This window comes from Phycodurus eques, chromosome 3 (assembly GCF_024500275.1).
Source record: "Phycodurus eques isolate BA_2022a chromosome 3, UOR_Pequ_1.1, whole genome shotgun sequence".
Lineage (NCBI taxonomy): Eukaryota > Metazoa > Chordata > Actinopteri > Syngnathiformes > Syngnathidae > Phycodurus > Phycodurus eques.
This window is the reverse complement of record NC_084527.1, coordinates 32,874,714-32,899,453: the sequence shown is the minus strand read 5'-3', so window position 1 is coordinate 32,899,453 and position 24,740 is coordinate 32,874,714. Positions and strand designations below refer to the sequence as shown.

General features: G+C 43.9%; 1 protein-coding gene across 12 annotated transcripts in view; it reads right to left on the bottom strand.

Annotated features, from left to right (window-relative positions):
- pdzd2 (PDZ domain containing 2) overlaps positions 1-24,462 on the bottom strand; it is a 136,255-nt gene extending 111,793 nt beyond the window's left edge. For 10 of the 12 annotated variants that reach the window (XR_009768352.1, XR_009768351.1, XM_061673118.1 and 7 more), the window contains exons 1-2: positions 24,152-24,462; positions 17,158-17,529 (exon numbers count right to left, since the gene is read on the bottom strand). Coding sequence is in view for 10 of the 12 variants with exons in the window: in XM_061673118.1 (XP_061529102.1) it covers positions 17,158-17,277 (120 nt within the window). In the remaining 2 variants the exon portion in view is untranslated. Of the gene's footprint in view, positions 1-17,157; positions 17,530-18,254; positions 18,456-24,151 lie in introns of all 12 variants that reach the window. The other 2 variants (XM_061673119.1, XM_061673125.1) reach the window with 2 other exon arrangements.
- Positions 24,463-24,740: the final 278 nt, after the last annotated feature.

Below are 24,740 nucleotides of genomic sequence, written 5' to 3'. Positions count from 1 at the left end.
GTATGCTGAAGCATTCAGGGTTGGTTTCACTGAAGTTCAAGGGCTAATGTTTTGGACATTTCCAACTTTGTGGGAACAGTTTGGAGATGGCCCCTTCCTGTTCCAACATGACTGTGCATCAGTGCACATATCAAGGTTCATAAAGACACAGATGAGAGAGTTTGATGTGGATGAACTAGACTGGCTTGCACAATCCTGACCTCAACACTATAGAACACTTTTGGATGAATTAGAGCGGAGACTGAGAGCCTTGTCGTCCACATCAGTGTGTAACCTCACAAATTAACTTCTGGAAGAATTGTCCTAAATTCCCATAAACACACTCCTAAACCTTCTGGAAAGCCTTTCCAGAAGTGTTTTAGATGTTATAATTGCATTGGGTGAACCGATGTCATTAAACACTATGGATTAAGAATGGAATGTCACTTAAATTCATATCGGAGTCAAGGAAGGTGAGCAAATACTTTTGGCAATGTGGTGTATTTGGTCGAAGCTGGTGTTTCATTTGGAAGTGCTAATAAAGCCACGGTCTCACAACGTATGAGACACAATGGTTTTAAGATGACTTCCGAAAGAATAGAAAAGTACTGGTCCCTCCATTCATTCTTAAAAGCTCTGTTTTCTGAGTCAACTTACTGAACAAGCCATGCAATGAATCCTGCAAATCATTTCAGGTAAACAAACGGTTTGATTGGCTCATTATGGTCACGTGATCAAAAGTCTTCAGTCAAAAATGACTTACTTTAAGATTATGCTTGAATAACAAAGGAGCTCACAAGGCTTTTTTACCTTTGACACAGTTTGAGTGAAAGAGTGGTTAATAATAACACTTTAGCTATCCAAGTAATAAGTTAGAAAAGACCAGACGAGGACTACTCAAATTAGCCAAAGTGAAAAACCTCAGAGAAGCTACTGGTGTCGGATTCTTGAGTCTTTGTTATGATGACTTGGGGTGTTCTGCTATATGTAAATAATAATTGTGTGCTGAGTAGGGCTGTCACGATCGAATCTTTTAATCTTTTTAAAATAGATTATTCTATTGACTAATCCATCGAATAATCGAGTAATCTAATCTGCCGCTTATCCTCAAGATGGTCGCGGACTTGCTGGAGCCTATCCCAGCTATCTTTGGGCGAGAGGGGGTGGATCCTGAAATGGTCGCCAGTCAATAGCAGGGCACATATAAACAAACAACCATTCGAAGTGACATTCACACCTACGAACAATTTAGAGTCTTCAATTAATATACCAGCATGTTTTTGGGATGTGGGAGGAAACCGGAGTACCCGGAGAAAACCCACGCAGGCATGGGGAGAACTTGCAAACTTCACACAGGCGAGGCCAGATTTGAACTCGGGTCCTCAGAACTGTGAGGCAGATGTTCTAACCAGTTGTGCTAACCAGTTGTACAACGTGCCGCTGTGACCAAATCATATCGTCTCATTTTAGACTCCTGTGCACACCAAAGGGTCACTTGCATGTATTTGAACCCCTATCCTTCTGGATCTGCGGTGTGGGCCTCTGCGTCCCAGATTGATCGTACTTTATGTGTCCCTGCTAATCTCCCCACCAACCTCCCCAATTTGATGAGCTGCATTCTTCCAAGCCGCCCTGCTGTGAGACGGGCACGAAGAGGACGCCTGGTGGATGTCAAGTGGATCTTAAAGTAATTAGCAGGTCCCCTCGAAATCTTGGTTTACAGTCATCAAAGAGCCCTTTTCTTCATTTGAACTGACAGCAGCCAAAAGGTTGGGGATCCTCTCTACGAGAAGACCAAGCTGAGACAGATCGACAACGGAGTGCAAATACAACAATGGAAGTATTTGCTTAATATTCAAACATGCACGCAAGGCACCACCCACTGGCGTTTGAGAGTACTGCAACCTGTGGACTTCCATTCAGGGTTGTTTTCAACTGAAGATAAAATGTCCGTTTTGATATTTTGCAAACTCTGCAGAAATATTCCAAATGTATGCCTTGATGTCTGTGTCAACTTTACAGGTGCAGCTGCGAGACTTTGAGAGCTGTTTGTCTTGATTTGAAGCCCAAACAGCATGAAATGTGATTGAAACAAACAGTTGATTTGCCAAAACTAAAATTTAAACAATCCTACTATATGCTTGATCTATGAGTGAGAGTACAAAGTTGGGAGTATTTTATATTAAGATATGATTTTTGCATCGTTATGGCTAAATTGCAGACTGAATTTCAAGTCGATGGGTGTGGTCTTCTCCAACATTCTCCGTCCCTTAGACACGCCCCGTGGGTATTTAACCCTTGAATCCCGCCTCTCTCATTCGCTCTTTCGTTTCTGGCTCTGTTGCTTTTCCTCTGGCTTGCTTTGGGTGACCTCTGGACGCCCCTCCCCTTTCTTTTTGGTTCAAACACGCGGCTGGGCAAACACGAGCCTTGGGGATGGAGAGCCGGCTTCCTAGAAGTTCTCCTCCAAGTCGAGGGTGTCGCTACGGCTGGTATTGGCTAGGACGCCACAGGGTGGAGTTTCCTCTGCATTTTTTGGCCATTTCCAGTAGCCGTTTTTACTTTCCCTTCAGTAACAAGGAACAAAGCAACAACAATAGCGTGTCTGCTAGAACAAATGGACCTAGATGACCAGATGATACTTTTAATTATGCTCCAAAATGGATCGAGAAGGCATCTTACCTTCTTCATGGCAGTACAACAAAAAACATGGCCCTCATTCCTCAGAGGCCAAAGAGCCTCTGCCTACGGCGGTAAAGGGTGCTAAGAATCACCGTGCTTCTTATGGCTGCTTAGAGACTTGGCTATGCTAGGGCAAACATGGGTGACTTTAACGCCAGGATTGACCTTAACGCTGGCGAGATATCAATTGGATCCTACGGAATGGGATCAAGAGACGAAAGAGGAGAATGCTTAATAGAATTTGCTGAACAACAAGGCTTGTACTTTATCAGTTTGTTCTTTAACAAGAAATGGAACAAAGTGGACATGGAAAAAGATACGAGAAGAATTGACAACATTCGGCTTGTTCAGAAAATGCTTGAAGCTGGACATGGAATAAAAATCGTTAAATGTGCATTAATTCGCCACAAGAAAATAATTTTTGGTTTCAAAATGGCAGATGGAACGATATGTCACAGCCGCCAGAAATCATACAGCGACTTAAAGAATTGTATACAAACGTATACAGTGACCCTCAACAATGATTACGAGAAAGCTAGAAGCAGACCCAGTTCCATGTATCCTGAATGAAGAGGTTGAAAACGCTATTACTTAAGGCCGGAAAAGCTTGTGGTCTGGATAAAATTTCTGTTGAAATGCTTAAAGCAGGAGGCAACAAACTTAATAAGTTCCTTGTTAAAACTATTTCAACGCTGCTTGGACTTGCGAGAAGTACTGGCGACATGGAAAGATGCAGAAATATTTTGCTACATAAATCAGGCGATAAAATGGACCTAAGAAATTATCGCCCAATAAGCCTGCTCTCAACGATTTATAAAGTCTTTGCAAAGATATTCGACAAAAGAATTGGAATCAAAGTCAATGAAGCACAACCGATAGAACAAGCAGTTTGTGGGGCGGTGGAATTGGGTCGCTGCGGCCCCCACTTTCGCCCATCTCCCGAATGCATCTCTGGAGCTCAGCCACAGTGATCTTTGGGTTCTTCTTTACCTCTCTTACCAAGGCTCTTCTCCCCCGATTGCTCAGTTTGGCCGGACGGCCAGCTCTAGGAAGGGTTCTGGTCATCCCAAACGTCTTCCATTTAAGGATTATGGAGGCCACTGTGCTCTTAGGAACCTTAAGTGCAGCAGAATTTTTTTTGTAACCTTGGTCAGATCTGTGCCTTGCCACAAGTCTGTCTCTGAGCTCTTCAGGCATTTCCTTTGACCTCATGATTCTCATTTGCTCTGACACGCACTGTGAGCTGTAAGGTCTTATATCGAGGAGAAATGGACAGCACCTGAGTTAAATATATGAGTATCACAGCAAAGGGTCTGAATACTTAAGGCTGTGTGATATTTCAGTTTTTCTTTTTTAATAAATCTGCAAAAATGTCAACAATTCCGTTTTTTTTCTGTCAATATGGGGTGCTGTGTGTACATTGAGGGAAAAAAATAACTTAAATGATTTTACCAAATGGCTGAAATATAGCAAAGAGTGAAAATTTTAAGGGTGTCTGAATACTTTCCGTACCCTCTACACGTTATACAGTCAGATTCTCTGAATTACTGTTACACGATACATCCATCCATCGATCCATTTTCTGTACCGCTTATCCTCACTAGGGTCACGGTGTTACATGATACATTATATTGTAATAGAAAATACTAAGAATGCTTCAGTATTTCAGTATTTTAAGTATTCAGTATTTTTGCTTCAGTATTTTAAAAGTAAGTGCTTTTCTACTTTACTATCCTTGTCGTAGCACGTGGTTTCGAGTCACACTATTGCTCAGCATAGACAAGGTCTAGCCACACGCTTGACTCAAGCGAAGGGATGTACCTCTCTGAGGCTGTGCTGCACAACGTATTCATATGAATTCCTTATACTGTAATGTTAAACGTACATCTGTGTCCTTACCAGACTACTGTAGAGAGTTATTAGCAGAGGCGGGAGTAAGTCCAAGTCTTATGTATTGTAAATTTCAAGTTTAGGATGAAAGTATTTAAGTGTATGTGTGTGTGTGTGTGTGTGTGTGTGTGTGTGTCTAGGAAGAAAGAAAGGTCATGAGATTTCACACATGCCGACCGTTGTCTGAGCCCTCATACATAAGCTTCCTAAATTCCAAGGCCTCCGCACTTCCCCCCACATACACGTTACACCCAATATAATTCCAAGTTACTTCAAAAACGTGCTACGGCTACTTATGCCATTAACCTGATTTTTAATTATTATCCACATCAGTTTCAAAACGAGAAGGTTAATACAGTACTTATAAATAGTCTATTTAGCCTGAACCTAAGTGGGACAGACAGTCTCAAAACGGGGATAGGGCGATATGGTCAAAATGTTGTATAATGCTATGAATTGAATTTTCAGAATCAGAATCAGAACATTGTCCTGATATTTTCTATGAAAAATGAATATAAATATAAAATAAAACTCAATCTGTCACGTATGGAGAGGACCTGGACCCAAGAGCAGGCGGAGGCAGATAGATTATCATGAACAGTTTATTAGGAAACGTAATGGAGGTGGTCCTAAGTGGGTTGGCAGGCAGTGGCAAAGACAGGTGGCAGGCAGTGGTAAGGACAGGAGGCTGGCTTGGCAGCAGGAATGACGTGGCTCAGGAACACGGGGAAACATTGAGAACGAGGAGAGACACAGGAGTCAAAAAGGGAACGAGGAATAGTGGGGCTTACGTGAGGCAGGTGGCCCATGGTACCACTTGAAGAAGCTGCAATACTTTGGCGAGGATTTCCGGGAACAGGCAGACTTATATGCAGGTGGTGATGAGGGCTGATTGGTGGCAGGTGCGCGGCTTGAGGAAGGTGTTGAAAGAGAGAGGGGAGGAGAGAGGGAGAGAGGGCACAAAGCGCCATCCAGGCTCCAACAACGGTACTGCAGGGCAGTTCATGACAGTACCCCCCTCTTAAATGACCCCTCTCGGCGTCCTGCCAGGCTTCCCCCCGGGTGAGCCGCAAAGAAGTCCTCCAGAAGGGATTGATCGAGGATGAGCTTCCGGGAAATCCAAGAACGCTCATACTCTTCCCAGTCGACCAGGTACTGGAATCCCCTCCCGCTGGGTCTCATGTCGAGGATGCACGACACCGTGAAGGCCGGATGGTCGTCGATAATCCGGGGCGGCGGAGGGGGTTCGGCCGGAGGGCTCAGCGCGCAGGTGGAGACAGGCTTATGCAATAATACGTGGAATGTGGGGTGAATTTTCAAGGACTGCAGAAGTTTCGGCCGTTAATGGGATTGATAATTTTGGTAATGGGAAAAGGATCAATGAAGCGTGGAATGAGTTTACGGGACTCACTTTGAAGTGGGAGGTCGTGGGAAGAAAGCCAGACAGACTGACCCACCTTGTATTCGGCATTGGGGAGCGATGACGGTACGCGAGCTGCTTGTTGCATGCAACGGACCGGGTCAACACCGCCCGGACGTCCTTCCACACGGCCTGGACTCTGTGGAGGTGATCTTTTACGGCGGGAACTGCCACTGCCCGCTCTTGTTCTTTGAATAATGGGGGTTGGAAACCGTAGCAAGCCATGAACAGGGACATACCGGTAGCGGAACTGGTGAGGGAATTGTAAGTGTACTCGATCCATGAGAGGAATGAACTCCATGAGGAGGGGTTGCGTGCGGCAACACAGCGGGGAGCCGATTCTAGGGACTGGTTAGCCCCCTCCGTCTGGCTGTTGTTTTGCGGATGATATCCCAAGGATAAGATGGCTGCTGCGTCCACCGCCTTGCAGAATTCCTCCCAGACTTGAGAAGAAAACTGGGGACCTCGATCGGAGACAATGTTGATCGGTATACCTTGGTGTTTAAATACATGCAAGACAAGGAGGTTAGCAGTTTCCAGGGTGGACGGGAGTTTGGTGAGGGTCACATAATGGACACATTTGGAAAAGCGATCGATGATAGTGAGAATGACTGAGTTACCTTCTGAGGGTGCTAGGCCGGTAAAGAAGTCCACGGCGATGTAAGACCAAGGGCGGCTTGAAATCGACAAGGGGCGCAGCAGACCAGCTGGGGGCAGGTGTGACGACTTCCCTCAAGGCACAGACGGAGCATGCTTGGACGAATTCTCGGATGTCTTTTATGAGGCTGGGGCACCAGAGGTGCTGCTGGATGAACTGGGTAGTACGGGTGATGTCAGGGTGACAAGTGACTTTTTGAGTTGTGAGCCCACTGTAGGACGTCAGAACGTGCAGAATCCGGTACAAATAGGTGGTTTGGAAGCCCAGTCTTGGGATCAGGTTGGTGTTTTTTTAGCCTCCTTGACCACCTGCTCGATATTCCACGTGGGTGGTCCAATGAAACAGGAGGAAGGGAGACTGGGTTCAGGTTCTGCTGAGCTGGGGGGTGGTGAGTAAATATGGGACAGGACATCTGCCTTGGTGTTACGGGAACCGGGATGGAAGGAGAGACTGAAGTTAAACCTGCTCAGGAATAGTGCAGAGCGAGATTGTCGGGGGTTGAGATGTTTTGCGGAACGGAGGTAAGCGAGGTTTTTGTGGTCAGTCCAAATGATAAATGGCTGTTCAGACCCTTCCAGCCAGTGCCTCCATTCCTCCAGGGCCCATATTATGGCCAGCAGCTCTCGGTTGCCGACGTAATAATTCCTCTCCGCATGGGGACAGGTGACGGGAAAAGAAAGCACAGGGGTGTAGTTTCTGGGTCGTGGGGTACCGCTGTGAGAGGACAGCTCCACCTCCGGAGTCCAACGCTTCAACCTCCACCATGAACTGAAGGGAGGAGTCAGGGTGGCGCAGAATGGGAGCATTGGTGCACAAGGTTTTGAGTTTACTGAATGCTTGGGAGGCTGCCGGGGTCCACTGAAAGGGATAGCTGGTGGATGTGAGACTTGTGAGGGGGATTGCGACCTTGCTGTAGTTGCGGATGAATTGACGGTAGAAGTTGGCAAATCCGAGGAACCGTTGCAGTTCTTTCCGGGAAGTGGGATGGACCAGTCGGTGATGGCTTGGATCTTGGCGGTGTCCGGTTGCATTGTCCTTTTGCAATTATGTAGCCGACAAAATGTACTAAGGACAGGTGGAATTCGCATTTTTCAGGTTTGACCAACAGACGGTTCTCAAGGAGGCGCTGGAGGACTTTGCGCACATGCATGCGGTGTTCTTCGGGGGAGCATGAGAAGATGAGGATGTCATCAAGGTACACGAACACAAACCGGTTAAGCATGTCACGGAGGATGTCGTGAATAAATGTTTTGAAAACTGCAGGGGCGTTTGTTAATCCGAACTGCATGACCAGGTACTCGAAATGTCCGAGAGGGTTATTGAAGGCATTCTTCCATTCATCCCCCTCTCGGGTACGGATTAGGTAATAGGCGTTTCGGAGGTCCAATTTTGTGAAAATCTGGGCATTCGCAGAGGGGTTCAAAGGACGGGTCAATCAGGGGTAGTGGTGACTTGTTTTTTATGGTTATGTCCTTGAGTCCTCGGTAGTCAATGCGTGGGCGGAGAGTAGTGTCTTTTTCCTCCACGAAGAAAAACCTGGCCCCCGACCGGAGACGAGGAGGGGTGTATGAGACCAGCAGCCAGGAAGTCTCGGATGTTATCCTCGATACCTTTTTTCTCCGGACGGGACAGTTTGGAAGAATCGTCTGGTGGGAAGTGGAGCACAGTCGTATGGGCGGTGGGGTGGTAGAGAGATTGCCAAGTCCTTACTGAATACTGGGGAGAGGTCATGATACTCTTCAGGAATCCGTGAGAGGTCCACTGGCGTGACAGAGGGTGGTGGGTCTTCAGAGGGTGGCATAGCGGAGAGCAGACAGTGGGAATGGCAATGGGGACTCCATCCAGTGAAGGATAAATTAGTCCAGTCTATGGCGGGGTTGTGATGTTGTAGCCAGTGAATTCCAAGAACAAAAGGGGTCTCAGGAGAAGGAATGAGAAAGAGTGGAATGTTATCGCGGTGATTACCGGCGATAAGGAGCGTGATAGGCACAGTTTGGTGGGTGACAGGGGAAATGACTCGGCCATCCATGGCTGTGACTTTTTCCGGGGACGGAAGTGGTTGGAGAGGGATTTTAAGCTGGTGAACTATACCTTCATGAATAAAATTGTCTTTGGCATTGGAATCGATAAGGGCAGTAATGGGGGTGTTATGAGCAGAAACTAGAATGCAAGTGGGAACGGTCAAGCGGGAGGGAGAGCTAGAGGAAATGGAGGTTGGGCTCACCACGACGCTCTCAGATATCGGTGAGCCTGGTCTTTTGGTCGGAGGGGGAAAGAGGAAATGAAATGACCTGATCGCTCGCAATAGATGGTTGACACGACGCTGGTCCTCGTGGATCTAAACGTGCTTTTCCAATTTGCATGGGCTCATCGGGTGCAACGGGGAGTGATGAAAGTGCAGTAGACCAGTGGTCCCCAACCACCGATCCGCGGACCGGTACCGGGCCGTGAGGCAGTTGTTACCGGGCCGCAGAGAAAGAATGACCAATTTATATAATTTCTGTAGTGTTGCAATTCATGTGTCAATGTGTTTTATTTTGAAAATTGACCGGATCTTCTCCGCCGCAACAGCTACGCGTCTCAATTGACACGTCAAGACTGCACAGAACGCTTCCGTTTCAGGTCCCAGCCGGCTCGAATGCTTCTATTTCTGGTCCGAGTGGGCTGGCTAACGGCGGCAGAGCTCAAAGAACGAAATCATTTCATAAACTAATTCAGCTGATTATGTTTGCTGAAAATATTTGTTCTTTTGAACGAAACAATCGCGAACGAAACAACACTATATCAGGAGTCCTACTTCAAATAATGGGTTTATCGCAACAGTTAACTTTCACGCACCAAATCTGCTCTGATACAGAGGACTAGACTAGATTAGAGGACTCTGCATCTTTTACACAATTGTCAAAAAAAATAAATAATGTACCGGCATTACCAGATAACTATTAACCCTTTATTAGTCAGTGACTGTTTTTTTTCAACGTCTTTATGTCTCAAAAGTGTTCTCTGTCAATTGACTGTCTGTTGTCGTACTAGAGCGGCTCCAACTACCGGAGACAAATTCCTTATGTGTTTTTTGTACATACTTGGCAACTAAAGATGATTCTGATTCTGATACAGTAGTAGGTTTCTGGTAGACACAGGCAGAACTACTCTTACGGAGTTAAAAGTCTACTCTCATTGAGGAGCTACGGAACTGCAGTCTGGTCTGGCTGCCTACAACAACTCCGACCCCCACTCCCGCATTGCGCCCACAGTGGACGCTCTACAAACGGCGAAGGAGGAAGCAGAAGCGAGGCAAGCGTGGATTTATATATATATATATATATATATATATATATATATATATATATATATATATAACCACACAGCCGGCAAACTGAGGTGACACAGTGACTCCCCACACCTTGATAAATTGTATTCTTCCAAGCGGCCCTGCTGTGAGACTGCCCCCAAGAAGATGCCTCGTGGGACTCTCATTTGACCGAGGATAAATGTCTGTTTTAATATTTAATGAACTCTGCAGAAATATTCCAAATGTATGCCTTGATGTCTGTTAATGTGGCAACTTTAAGCTTTTTGAACTTCTTCTGAGCAACTGTGAGATTTTGAGGATTGTGTGTCTTGATGTGACTCCAAACTCCATGAAATGTGATTTGAATTATAAGCAGTTGATTTGACAAAACTAAAGTATAAACATTCTATGTGCTTGACCTTTGAGTAAAGAGAGTACCAAGTTGAGGTTATTTTATATTAATATATGATTTTAAACAAATTTGATCAAATTTGTAGACAAGATTCAAGCTGATGGGTGTGATCTTCTCCGTCCCTCTTCGACATGCCGCTGGGGTACTTAACCCTGGCGTGTGTTTTCGCGCTTGTGTTTTTTTTCTCTCCTCTTGTCTTGCCTTCGGCCACCCCACCCCCCGCCCTATCTTTGTTCGGGCACACGGCTTGTAACCGCGGGCCTTGGATATAGAGACCCAGCTTCCCAGCCTCTCTGTGGGCCACCGCTAGGCGATCAGAGCAGGGAAAACCACACTGCTCCTCCTGAATCAGAGCTTCGACTTCCCGACGGACCCTCCTCTCCAGCACCCCTGAATAGACCTTACCAGGGAGGGAGTGTGATCCCCCTGTAGTTAGAACACACCTTCCGGTCCCCCTTCTTAAAAAGGGGGACCGCCAATCCAGAGGCACAGTCCCTGATGTCCACGCGATGTTGCAGAGGCGTGTCAACGAGGAGATCCGGAAGTCTTTCTAAATGACCTCACCAAACTCCTCCCATACCTGAGTTTTTGCTTCAGCGACCACCAAAGCTGCATTCCGCTTGGCCAGCCGGTACCCATCAGCTTCCTCAGGAGTCCCACAGGCAAAAAAATCCCGATAGGACTCCTTCTTCAGCGAGACGGCATCCCTCACCGTTGGTGTCCACCAACGAGTTCGGGGATTGCCACCACGACAGTCACCCGACCACCTTACGGCCACAGCGCCGGTCGGCCGCCTCAGCAATGGAGGCCCGGAACATGGTCCACTCGGACTCGATGTCCCCCGCCTCCCTTGGAACATGTGCAAAGTTCTGTCGGAGGTGGGAGTTGAAACTCCTTCTGACAGGGGATTCTGCCAGACGTCCCCAGCAGACCCTCACAATACGTTTGGTCCTGCCACGTCGGACATCTTCCCCCACCACCCGAAGGCGGAGGGAGGCTACCCTCTCGTCCACCAGGGTGAACCCCAATGAACAGGCGCCGAGCCGGGGGGCAATAAGTATACCCACACCTGCTCTGCACCTCTCACCGTGGGCAACTCCAGAGTGGAAGAGAGTCCAACCCCTCTCAAGAGGACTGGTGCCAGAGCCCAAGCTGTGTGTGGAGGCGAGTCTGACTATATCTAGTCTAGTCGGAACTTCTCGACCTCACGCTCAGGCTCCTTCCCTGCCAGAGAAGTGACATTCCACGTCCCTTCTGTAGCCGGGGATCGGATCGCCAAGGTCCCTGCCTTCGGCCAACGCCCAGCTCGCACTGCATCCGACACCAATGGCCCGTCCCACAGGTGGTGAGGCCATTGCTGTCAAATTAAGCAAAATGTTCTGACATCGCGGCATGCTCGGACACCGTAAGAGACTGCAAGATTTCCCAGACGAAATTTTGGTGACGATGCTGCAAAATCAGATTAGCAACCCCGAGATTTAATTTCCTCCTCATCCACATTTTGTTCCTCTTATTGCGGGTCTGATTATTATTGATTACTTTTTTCCAATTGCTTCGTCATTCAAGCTAGCGTATCCCACCATGACGACCACGCCAACTCGCTGAAAAGACGGAAGGCTAACTCGTCCACTAGCACTGAAGATCTACTACTCAGCCCACCCGACGCCCATATTCAAGTCCTCTCCTCCACTGACAAGAAGCTATCACTTCTCGATCTATTACACGGGGAGATTAAGGAGCTCAAAACCATCTTGGAGTTCACGCACCAACAAGTCAGAGAGCTAAAAGAGGACAATGCCAAACCCAGGTAGAAGTTGTCAAGAAAGAAAACAAAAAAAATCAAAAACGCAATGCTGGACTTGCAGCCAGGAAGCATGTGGGATAAACTAATTTTTTCCGGCATTTCCAACTGTACATCTGATAATCCAGAGGCTCAAGTAAAAAATGTCGACAGTGCTGAAAACCACCTTCACCTTCCACCGAGTACACAGACTAGGAGGATCACGAGCAGGGAATCATCCCCGTCCAATCATCGCAACAACAATAACTGCAAATTCCAGGACTTTTTGAAACTCTCCACAAGTGGTCCTTGGCTCTTGGACAACTCTTCTGATTATTCTTTGCACTCCTCTGTTAGAAATCTTGCGATGAACACCTGATCGAGGCAAATTAGATATGCGCCTGTAAGCAATGCCATCATTATGTTTAAAACGGATCTCTTTTTCATACAAGAAAACCATTTCTCAAAATCTGAAGACAATTACCTTTCCAATTTAAATTTCAGTCAGACCTTTTCAGCTAGCTATAACAGCAGACTAAGAGTTTTTATGCTAAATAGCACAATAATTGACCCAGAAGGCCAATACATAATTGTTAATTCAACTATATTTAACAAATCATACACATTAGTTAATGTATACACCCTAATAGTGATGATCTGGCTTTTATCCACACACCTTTTTCACATCTGACCAATTTGTTAGCTAATTCAACCATTTATATAGGTGGCAACTTTAATATAGCACTTACTGTAATTTCTCGTGTATAATGCACAGCCATGTATCATACGCACCTCCAAAGTTGACCTAAAAATTCTGGAAAACCCTTCTACCCATGTATAATGCATTTTTACAACACATGATATTGCTTCTACTCATATGATCAAAACATGAAGTATTATGTGTATTTTGTTGGGTTTTTTCAAAGAATTATTCTGTAGTTAAGCACTTTCTTTGAACACGTAATACTTTTTTTATTGACTTGTTCTTATTCTGAAATTTACAGCCCTACTTATAATTAGTAAATTAGAAAATACACAGTTGTGGTCATATGTTTGATTACCCCGGCAGAATTAGTAAGATGTGAACAATTCTTTAAAGAAAACATGAAGGACCAGGCGAAACACATTTAATTTTATTTTAATTGGATTCAAATTAAACGGTCAAGGATTCAGAAAAGCATTGTCATTAAACAAAACATAACCATAAAGAAATGAATGATGGTTGTTGTTCAGCCATCAGTCATATTTAAAAAAAACAATATTTCACAAATTCTGCTAGGGTATGTCAACTTATGAGCACAACTGTACAATATGCAGTCATAAGTACCCTGTCATATTGGAATGAAAGTGTAGGCTACACCTTTTTTTAACCACTATGTGGCGGTGGCATATTAGAATGAAAGTGTACACCTTTCTCATAACCTCTACGTGACGGTGGCATTTTGGAATGAAAGTGTACAGCTTTTTCAAAACCACTAGATGGCGGCATAAATTTCTAAAATATGAAAGTCTTTTCCATTTGTCCCTAACCTTATGTATAATGTGCACTATTGACTTTTGACAATTTTTTTGTGGGGGAAAATGTGCATTATACACGAGAAATTACGGTAATCCAACCATAGACCACTCAAATACCAAACAATCACAGTCTTCCTGAATATTAGATGAATATATGCGCGATTTCGGACTCGCCGACATATGGAGAATAAAAAAATCATACAAAAAGGGAATACACTTTCTTTTCTTCAGTACACCGCTCCATCTGTAGAATTGACTACTTTCTAGCAAATCAGTCGCTCAAAACAGTACTTCCAAAATACATCCAGTAATAATCAGCGATAATGCTCCAATTTTTCTGCCTCAAAAGTGAATCAAACATGATACCTTCTCCAACCTGGTGCTTTAATACTCCTCTCGTGAAAGATCCAGAGTTCGATATATTTGTAAGGAAGGAATGGAAAGATTTTCTAGCTATGAATAATTTCACAGCTATATCCCCATCCTTACTTTGGGAAACAGGGAAAGCTGTAATTGGAGGCAAAATCATTTCATACTCTTCCTGCAAGAAAAAACAAAAACAAAAGAGCAAATTGGAGATGAAAATCAAACAACGCGCAGAAGAATATGCAATGAATCCGACAGACCTACTTCGGAACCAACTTTATAATGCTAAACAACAACTTGATTGTATATTATCAAAAAGAACAGAGTTCCTACTACAACAGCTAGGATACACTAATTTTGAGCACAATAATAAATCAGGAAAATGTCTATACATGAACTACTATTTTTCAGAACGGTGACAGATAAAAGATAACTGTCTAATTAGAAGCCATATGAATACAGCTCCAATAAAACTACTACTGAAACCAGGGAAAGACCCCACTCATCCAGCTAATTACCGACCGCTGTCACTAATCAATATGGACATCAAAATCATTTATAAGGCTTTCGCCAACAGACTAGAAAAAATTGTGATGATTTAAAATGTTGGAACAGCCTACCTATCTCACTTTTAGGACATATAGGTACAGTAAAATTCCATTCAAACCCACATTAAAATGGTTCCAAATGCTAGACTCTCCCATTTTAAAATGTTACTCTAAAAATAAGAAAAATTCAATTAGGCGAGCTAACCGTCAGAAAGGTAAAACAGAAGGGGGACTTGACGCACCCAACTTCAAACACTGTTACTTAGCTAGCCAAATACAGTACCTCATTAAATGGTTACATCCAAATGTTGAACAACAATCTTGGCTGGAACTAGAACAGATAGACTGCAATAGCACCAGACTTTCAAAGGTCTCATTCATCAGTACGTCTCAAACGGCACAATTGTTTTAAGAATCCGATTATTGCAGTCACGCTATCAGTTTGGTGGAAAAGTCTAGAAACCACAGTATCGCAGTCACCACCATATCATTCCTCACCAATATGGCACAATCCCGATTTTGAGATTAACATAATACCCCTTTACTGCAACACATGGGAACAAAGTGGAATTGTCACTTATTCAAAAATAATGCATTCATGTAACGTGAAAGTTATTCCAAGAATTTCAAATTAGAGGTATTAACTTCCTTCAATACTATCAACTAAGAACAGCAAACCTAAAAAGATTTTCAACACGTGAATACTGTAGAACTACCTGTTTTTTGTTCAGAAAATAGTAGCACTACTCCCACAAAACAAAAAAACTCCTTTAATAGTATACAAATTAATCTCAAGTACTAATTCAAGACACTTACCAATCAAAAAATGGGAAAAGACCTCTCAGTGTCTACTGACAAGTTCAAAGTACTCCATAGATCACACATTACGCAATATAGTATGCATAAAATGGGCTATTCAAAATCAAACATACGCAATCATTGTACTGAAAAGGCTCCAAACACATATTTTCATGCTCTTTGGCACTGTACACCTGTACAGAAAGTCCTTCTGAAGTCGGAAGCCTGATAATACCACGATTTATGCTCGTATCATACTAAAAGACAAATTTGGCCTTTCCCGATTGCACTATGTCAGACGACTGCCATCAAATCTTCTAGTTTCTCGGGCAAACAGTGGCAACACTACATGACATTGCTATTTATATTACATATTCATATTTCCTAGGATCCTGTTCATGGACTTCTGCTCTGCATTCAACACCATCATCCCCGAACTCCTCCTCCAAGCTTCTCTAACTCTTGCCTGCCATCTGCCACTGGATTTATAGCTTCCTGATGGGCAGGACACAGCAGGTGATGCTGTATTTCCACCGCCACCCTGTAGGTTAACGCCGGCGGTGGCGGACCTGGGCCATGACCGATCCAGTATGGAATTCTTTGGATGAACGCTCATATTTGTTTGGCAATGTTTTCAGCCGGATGCCCTTCCTGACGCAACCCTCTGTATATATCTGGGCTTGGGGCAGGCCTATAGTGTGTACTGGCTTGTGCCCCCCATAGGGCATATCATCATTATTACCCCATTTAAAATTTTTAAGATCACCCCACTGGCCAGCATGCAGCTATGGGGGAGCAGCTGGGATAGGCTCCATGCACGAATGATCGAGTATGGGTAGAGATGGATTCAGATCTGCTGACATATTTAAGTCGGCCGCGGTTATCACCAGCTCATTTTGTTTTCAATCAGGCTGTTAAATATGTGCCAAGCACGCACAGACTGCTTTCTCCATGCATGCGAGACAGTCATTGCGCCTCACTTTAAAGCAAATAAATGAATAATCCACTTTGAATGGTTGAAAATAAAATCTTCAGTATTTCTGCCCACGGGCACAGACAGCCCCTTTGGTTAAACATGCCGGCTGTGTGCAACTGTGAGATTACAACAACCCGGTGTAATCCGCCCCTTCGCAGAGATACGTCACGTGTCGCGTCGGATTTGCGCTAGTATGGACAATAGAGCCCTTTGTCTTTGGAGTGTATCAAATTGAATATAGCTGGAAAAGGATTTCCAATAATTGTATTCTGTTTTTAATTTGCGTTTCACACAACCTCGCAACGTCAATGGAATTGGGGTTTGTGCATTGAGAGTCAAATCCTTCTAAACATTTTTTCCCCCCCCCCATGGGGTCCAATTGATCCCGAACATAATACGTTTTACTATTCTTGATAACAGAAACTGCTTTCATTCCAAATATTTTGATAGCACAAATACAGACTACTGTAATTACAAACCCAATTCCAATGAAGTTGGGACATTGTGTTAAACATAAATAAAAACAGAATACAATGATTTGCAAATTTACAAGGGGGTCAGTGTTTATTTTTAATTTAATGGGCTAGTTAAAGCAACAACAAACAAACATTGACATACATCACGTAAAGTTGGGCAGCAATGTAAAATATAATTACATTCTGGAGGTTTCAATGGCCGGCGTCAAATTGACCCCAAGGACAAAAGATGTTGGCAAATGTGAAGGTAACATGAGGGTTAAGCATGGTCATATTGAAGGATACTGATTTTCACAGACAGGACAGTGTAGGAAAATGCATGCTATCAACAAAATGCAGAAACACAGAAGGAGGTGAAGTACCTTGCTGGCACAAGTTTCCAGATTCAAATTTTCCTTATGGTGTGATCTTTCGGCATGAGCTCCAAGCCACTCGTTGAGAAGTGAAAGGATACTGAGGGCATTGTCCTGGGATATGGGCATTCTGGCATCCTAGGCCTGTCGAGACTTCCTCACCAACAATAATGTTGATGCTATCAAATGTCCATGCAGGCACAAGGAATCAGTGTACCCTGACGGCCTTAAATGAATCTTTAAAACACCATGATAGAGCCAACAAGTCAGTCTCAGTACATATCAAACAAACTCAAACTTGTGTTCAATATTACAGATTGTGGAGGATGGTTGGGGTGCTTGTATAGGGCTTCTTGGGTTTTTGCAGCATCCCACGAATACCTAAAAAGGACAAAATTTCATTTAGTAATCAGACATTAGTCTATTTAACAGCACTGTTTTAGTTAAACAAGGCTTATCCTCTGAATCATTCTAACTTGTTAATTAATCATCCAAAATGTCCACACCCTTAAAAATCAAGTCGTGTTAAACACTACAATACTTGATTGCCTGCACCTCAGAGTGGAAAAGAGAATTTAGCACTCTGAAGAAATACGAGCATGTCAACAGGAATGCAGCTTCGTTTGAAAGAGTGGAAAGCTGAGTTGACAAACTTTCATTTTGATTGGGTTATTAGAGAGACACTAGGTACTAAATGGTTCACAGTTTACCATTAAAAAATACTGTTGTCAATTGTTATTATGGTAATACCCTATTTAGAGTTTCTGACAGTAAATAGATCTGCAGCCGGTACCTCTTTGTAAATAGTTGTGTTACAGGTGTAGCATTCAGTTAAAAAACAAACAAAACAAAAACTTGTGTTATATACCTGTATGTTAATACCTGAAAATAGAATATCATCAAAATTCTGTTTTGAAAATTCATCCCTCTCTGTCCTCATCAAAAGCCTCTAATAAATAATTATTTTTACAACTGGGTGCGGCGGGACAAGAATAGTCAATCATAGAGTGCAGTGACGGAATAGTCTGTCAATCGTTTGCACACACCCACTGCTCACAAGGAGGCTCGTGGGGATGTAACCACAGTCTCTCACTGAGTAAACTTACAGTTTCTTGGCTGGATAATTTAATTTTGGTTAGCAGAGAATTGGACAGGTCTCTTGGCGGCACAGTGGTGAACTGGTTAGCACATCTGCCTCACAGTTCTGAGGACCCAAGTTCAAATCCGGCCTCGCATCTGTGAAGTTTACATGTCCTTCCCGTTCCTGTGTGGGTTTTCTCCGGGCACTCCGATTTCCTCCCACATTCCTAAAACATCCATGGTAGGTTAATTGAAGACTCTAAATTGCCCGTAGGTGTGAATGTGAGTGCGAATGGCTGTTTGTTTGTATGCGCCCTGCGATTGGCTGGAAACCAGTTCAGGGTGTACCCCGCCTCCTGCCAGATGACGGCTGGGATAGGCTCCAGCACGCCCGCGACCCGCGTGAGGAGAAGCGGCTCAGAAAATGGATGGATGGATGCATACATTACACAAATTACAGTTTTCACCCACAGTCCACATCTTCTCGCATGAAAATACCCACATATTTCCCACATTAAGTCAAATTCAACATTTTTCCCTCCTTCTTCCACATTTCTTGACCGATTCAAACCTGCTTCAACAGCAAAATATTTTCCACATTCCCCACATTACCCGAATTCCATATTTGTCCACATTCAAATATCCACGTTTCACACATTAAGACACATTTTACATTATTCCTTCCTCCTTCAACATTTCTTGACCGATTCAAACCATTCCAACGACAAAATATTTTCCACATTCCCCCAATTCCCACTTTACACAAACTCCACTATTTTCACCCACATTTCACACTTTACCATATTAAAATACCCACATTTTCCCCACATTAGGACAATTTCTACATTATTCCCTCACGCTTCCACATTTCGTGACCGATTGAAACCATTCTAATTTCAAACTGCTCAGCTCAATAAACTTCATTCCATATCATTCAATATCATTCCACATTATTCCAGATAATTTTATATCATTCAACGTCGTTCTAAATCATTCAATACGATTCAATACCATTCCAAATGATTTCATTCAGTATTTCACCATTCACACGCAATTTCTCCAGAAATAGTTTGTTATTAATAGTCTGAAAAATAGTGATTAAATCCTTCAGTGAATGGAAATGAATAGTCCCGAGAAGAAATGGGGAATCTCGGCTGACCATTTGGTGTAAACTTAACTACAAAGAGAGAGTACAGCCACATCTTTGGCAATTAGAGATGAAAAAAAAATAAAAATAAATACAGGCTACCACAAGACCACACTGTAATTACTATGTCGAGCCTGGCCTTCAAATAAAGTGTTGAGCTTTGTGGTACCATCTGTCTATACTATTCAAGTACATTGCGTTATGGCAGGCAGGGGCCTGCTCTCCCGGAGCATAGTTTTAAAATCGCATGTTTACTAGGCATTACTGTGTTTTTGCTATTGTCAGCGATGTTTGTACAAAACATTACCTCAACAAGTGTACAATAGATTGATATGTCAACATTCGCCAAAAGCCTATTCAAACTTTACGATTCAAAATAAATGGATGTCCGGCAAATACCCAGTTCAACAGTGTCATTTTTCTTGTTGGTGCTCTTTGTTATAGCTCTTGGGAAAACAATGCCGAGGTGGGTGTGTTCAGGAAATTCAGCTGAGAAATCAACTTTGTGCATCACAATAGAAAAATGGTAAGCTGTTCTCTTTCATTTATTTAGAACACCTCTGGGGGGTGGGGGTGGGGGGGGGGGGGGCATACAGTCTGAGTTGGCAAAATTAAACTACAAGGCCAGTGCATTGACAACTAAGGATTCCACACATGAAACACAAGAAATGACCAAAAATCATACCTCAAGTTAAGAAAGACAATCCAAAATGCTGTGGGGAATATAAATGTAGTATGTATACACTTATTGAGTGAAACAGTAACTCATGGGATGAAAAGTAATCATCTAATCTGGTTATCATTTTTGAAACAATTGTTAACCTAGCAAAACCTAACCTACCAAATGTGCAAGGAAGGTGTGAAATGAAGATGAATTAACTTTATTCTTTTGGACTCAGAAAAAGGAAAAGAGTTCAAGTTCACTCCATAGAAACAAATATTGCCCTGTGATTGACTGGCGCTAAGGCCTGTCAGGATAATTACTATTTCGATAAATAAAATGGACACGATACTTTTCGATAACAGAGACACTTAAGGGAAAGTTAACTGTTTATTATGTTCGCTAGTCAGAGCTAAGGAGCTAAACAGCTCACTCAACTGTGGCGCCGTCGTTTAAAACATCAGCGCCTAGCTCTGAGTTGTTGAGTGTGTTCGTTTCCAAATAACACACATGGGAAAGTTTACTGTTTATTAGGCATTACCTCAGCGGCACACGTTATTCAGCCAGTTATGACTTACATATTTGATTGACAGGTGAAGGGCCCCTTCAGTGGACTAACCACACAGTCCTGCAAGGCGAGGGTGGGCCCGTATTTTTCGATTTCAGAGGCATTCATTAAAAAAAATATATATATATTTTTTTAAAATTATACTGTCATTTATCATAATAGTTTTGGGGAAAATATAGCGTCCTAAAAATGTGTTATTGTGACAGGCCTACTGGTGACCAGCCTAGGGTGTACCGCTTCTCACCCAAAGTCAGCTGGAAGAGGGTCACCCACGACCCTACAAGCAGTAGGGCTGCACGATATTGGAAAGAAATGACGTTGCAATAATTTTTAAATTGATATTCTTCCAAACTAAAAAGCCCTTTTAGTCATTTAAAATTTACTTTTATGATGGGACAAGGTTATTTACCTGAACAATTTTAAAATGGGAATGCATTAACCACTCTGTTTTATGTTTTAGACTGACCTATATTTCTCATCCAATCCTATCCTCCCCTCCCCCTGCTATTGTGACCATATGGCCAGAGATTAGAAAAAGGAAAAACAAATTGTATGTTCCAAATGTAATGCAGTGACAGAATAAAGGTTGTAAACATAATGTTCAAAACATGTTTTGACCGAAACTAAATCCACCAGCATTTTAGTATGAGTACATCAGACATATTGGATGCTTCCAAATATATTAAGATACAGGCAAAAAAAGCCGAGTTAACTTGTGTAGGTTACTGAATCAACAATAAACACATAAAGAATTGGTTGATAGGAGTTAGTGTCATTTGAGTACTTTAACAGAAATACTGCACACTGTGTATATACATAAAATGATTGAAGATAGAAACACAAATGTAAGTCAATAAATACATAAATAATGCAGGGATACTGATGGAACCGAAAGCTCTTGCACAAACATACTGCATAGCAAAGTGTCAATACTACCATGGTGAATTTAGTGATATTGACTGAACAAAAGAGTGCAAAAGAAGAATGTTCTATAAAGGTCAAGAACAGAGAATGCTAGCAAAGTCCTCTCACCCAATAACAGTGACCTCTGACCTAAAAAATCCTCTTCCGGATGGATGGACATAGATGAGTGGATAAGTGCCCCAATACTTTTGTCCAATTTTGTTATTTAGTGTATGTTTACCTATGCCTAGTGCAAAGTATAACGCAGAAACAACTGATTTCTACAAAGCTTTACAGGTCTGTATGAGCAGAGAGAACATTGCAGCAAGGCACATTCAAAGCTTTACTATTCTGGATTAACCGGAAAACATATATCTCTATGCATCTGTTATCTGAGTAAGGCGGCACGGTGAACGACTGGTTGGCACACCCGTCTCACAGTCCGATGACACGACCACAAAGTCGATCATCGAACTGCGACCTCGGGTGTCCTGGTGCCAAGTGCACGTGTGGACACCCTTATGCTTGAACATGGTGTTCGTTATGGACAATCCGTGACGAGCACAGAAGTCCAATAACAGAACACCGCTCGGGTTCTGATCGGAGGGGCCGTTCCTCCCAATCGCGCCCTTCCAGGTCTCACTGTCATTGCCCACGTGAGCATTGAAGTCCCCCAGCAGAATGATGGAGTCCCCAGCGGGAGCGCTCTCCAGCACCCCCTCCAAGGACTCCAAAAAGAGTGGGTACTCTGAACTGCTGTTAGGTGCATAGGCACAAACAACAGTCAGGACCCGTCCCCCCCACCCGAAGGCGGAGGGAGGCTACCCTCTCGTCCACTGGGGTGAACCCCAACGTACAGGTGCCGGGCCGGGGAGCAATAAGTATACCCACACCTGCTCAGCACCTCTCACCATGGGCAACTCCAGAGTGGAAGAGAGTCCAACCCCTCTCGAGATGACTGGTACCAAAGCCCAAGCTGTGCGTGGAGGCGAATCCAACTATATCTAGTCGGAACTTCTCGACCTCACACACCAGCTTGGGCTCCTTCCCTGCCAGAGAGGTGACATTCCACGTCCCTAGAGCCAGCTTCTGTAGCCGGGGATCGGATCGCCAAGGTCCCTGCCTTCGCCCACCGCCCAGCTCACACTGCACCCGACCCCTATGGCCCCTCCCATAGGTGGTGAGCCCATGGGAAGGGGGACCCACGTTACCCTTTCGGGCTGTGCCCGGCCGGGTCCCATGGGTGCAGGCGCTCTCCTTCGAGCCCCAACTCCAGGCCTGGCTCCAGAGGGGGGCCCCGGTGACCCACGTCCGGGCAAGGGAAACCTGAATCCATTAATTGTACTCCTCATAGGGGTTTTTGGAGCCGTGCTTTGTCTGGTCCCTCACCTTGGACCTGTTTGCCATGGCTGACCGTGCCAGGGGCATAAAGCCCCAGACAACTTAGCGCCTAGGATCATTGGGACACACAAACCCCTCCACCACGATAAGGTGACGGCTCAAGGAGGAGGGGTTTGTCATCCTATGCCAAAAATATTTTACAAAAAGAAACGTAATTTCATGTTTATGTTTGATATTATCTAAAACAACAAGCTGTACCGAACTTCTGTGTTCAACTGGGATCGCCGATCCATTTTCTACCGCTTATCCGAGGTCGGGTTGTGGGGGCAGTAGCTTTAACAGGGACGCCCAGACTTCCCTCTCCCCAGCCACTTCATCCAGCTCTTCCGGGGCGATCCTGCGCCGTTCCCAGGCCAGCCGAAAGACATAGTCTCTCCAGCGTGTCCTGGGTCGGAACACCTCACCAGGGAGGCGTCCGGGAGGCATCCTAATCAGATGCCCCAGCCACCTCATCTGGCACTCTCGATGTGGAGGAGAAGCGGCTCTACTCTGAGATCCTCCCGGATGACCTGGCTTCTCACCCTATCTCTCTTGTTCTTTGGGTCACGACCCGCAACACAGGTGAAGGGAGGAACATAGATTGACCGCTAAATCGAGAGCTTCGCCTTGCGGCTTAGCTCCTTCTTCACCACAACAGACCGATACAAAGTCCGCATCACTGCGGAGGCTGCACCGATCCGCCTGTCGATCTCCCGTTCCATTCTTCCCTCACTCATGAACAAGACCCCAAGATACTTCAACTCCGCCACTTGGGGCAGGATCTGAGTTAATTTATCGCAAGTATTTGTTTACATATAGGGCTATACGTACTGTATATAATGCACAAATTAACAAAAACAACAACAAAAAATAAAATAAATGTTATTTATTTTATTATTTATTTATTTAAATAAATAAATAAATAATAATATAGAAGATTACATGTATTTTTAATGAGTTTGCCACTATGCATCTTATTTCCAGAATTCTTGTGGAAGGAAGCATGTTAGGGCAGAAGACTGAGCACGCCTGAGGCTGGCTGCCTGTTCCAGCGTCTAAAAAAACAATATATATATATATATATATATATATATATACATTTAAACAGTTTTAATGACCGTTTTCAAAGAAGCAACAATAAACTGTCACACTCACTTGTTTTCCTCCGTTCCACTATTGTATGACTGATTTAGAAAAATAAAACGCCAAACTGCACTAGGGGGGAAAAAAAAAAAGAAAAAAAAAAAAAAGAAATGTATACTACCTTGGGCTGCATGGCGATGAATTTCGAAGCTGGGTGTCCATTCCAGATTAAAGCGCCGCGGAAAGCTCATGTTCGCATCGGAAACAAAATATATCTACTTTTTTTTTTTTTTTGCGTCAAACTCCACGACATCTACGCCGAATTCGCACAGCGTTGGAAAAGAAACGGCACCGCACGCCCAAATCTTAGTCGACATCAAACATGTCCGACGTCAATAATATCATTCGATTCGTCTGCTGTTTGTGTGCCCTTATCTCGAAGTTATGTTTCAAATAGTTTTGGGGAATCAAGCGGCGTTTGGCAGCCTTTCTGTCGGCTACAGGCGGGGCCAAAACACACACAGAGTGCTTACGTTGTTATTTACCCTCCGCCTCCCAGACAGTTGTCCTCTTGTGGCACACGTTGCTTTTTGTTACATTGCGACCATTTACTAAAATCATTAAAAAAAAAAAAATTCTCCCCCACATTAATGTACACATAGCACACCATATTGACAGGAGAGCAAATGGAATTGTTGGGATTTTGGCTGATTTATTCAAAAAGAAAAGCTGCAATATCACATAGCCGTAAGTATTCAGACCCTTTGCTC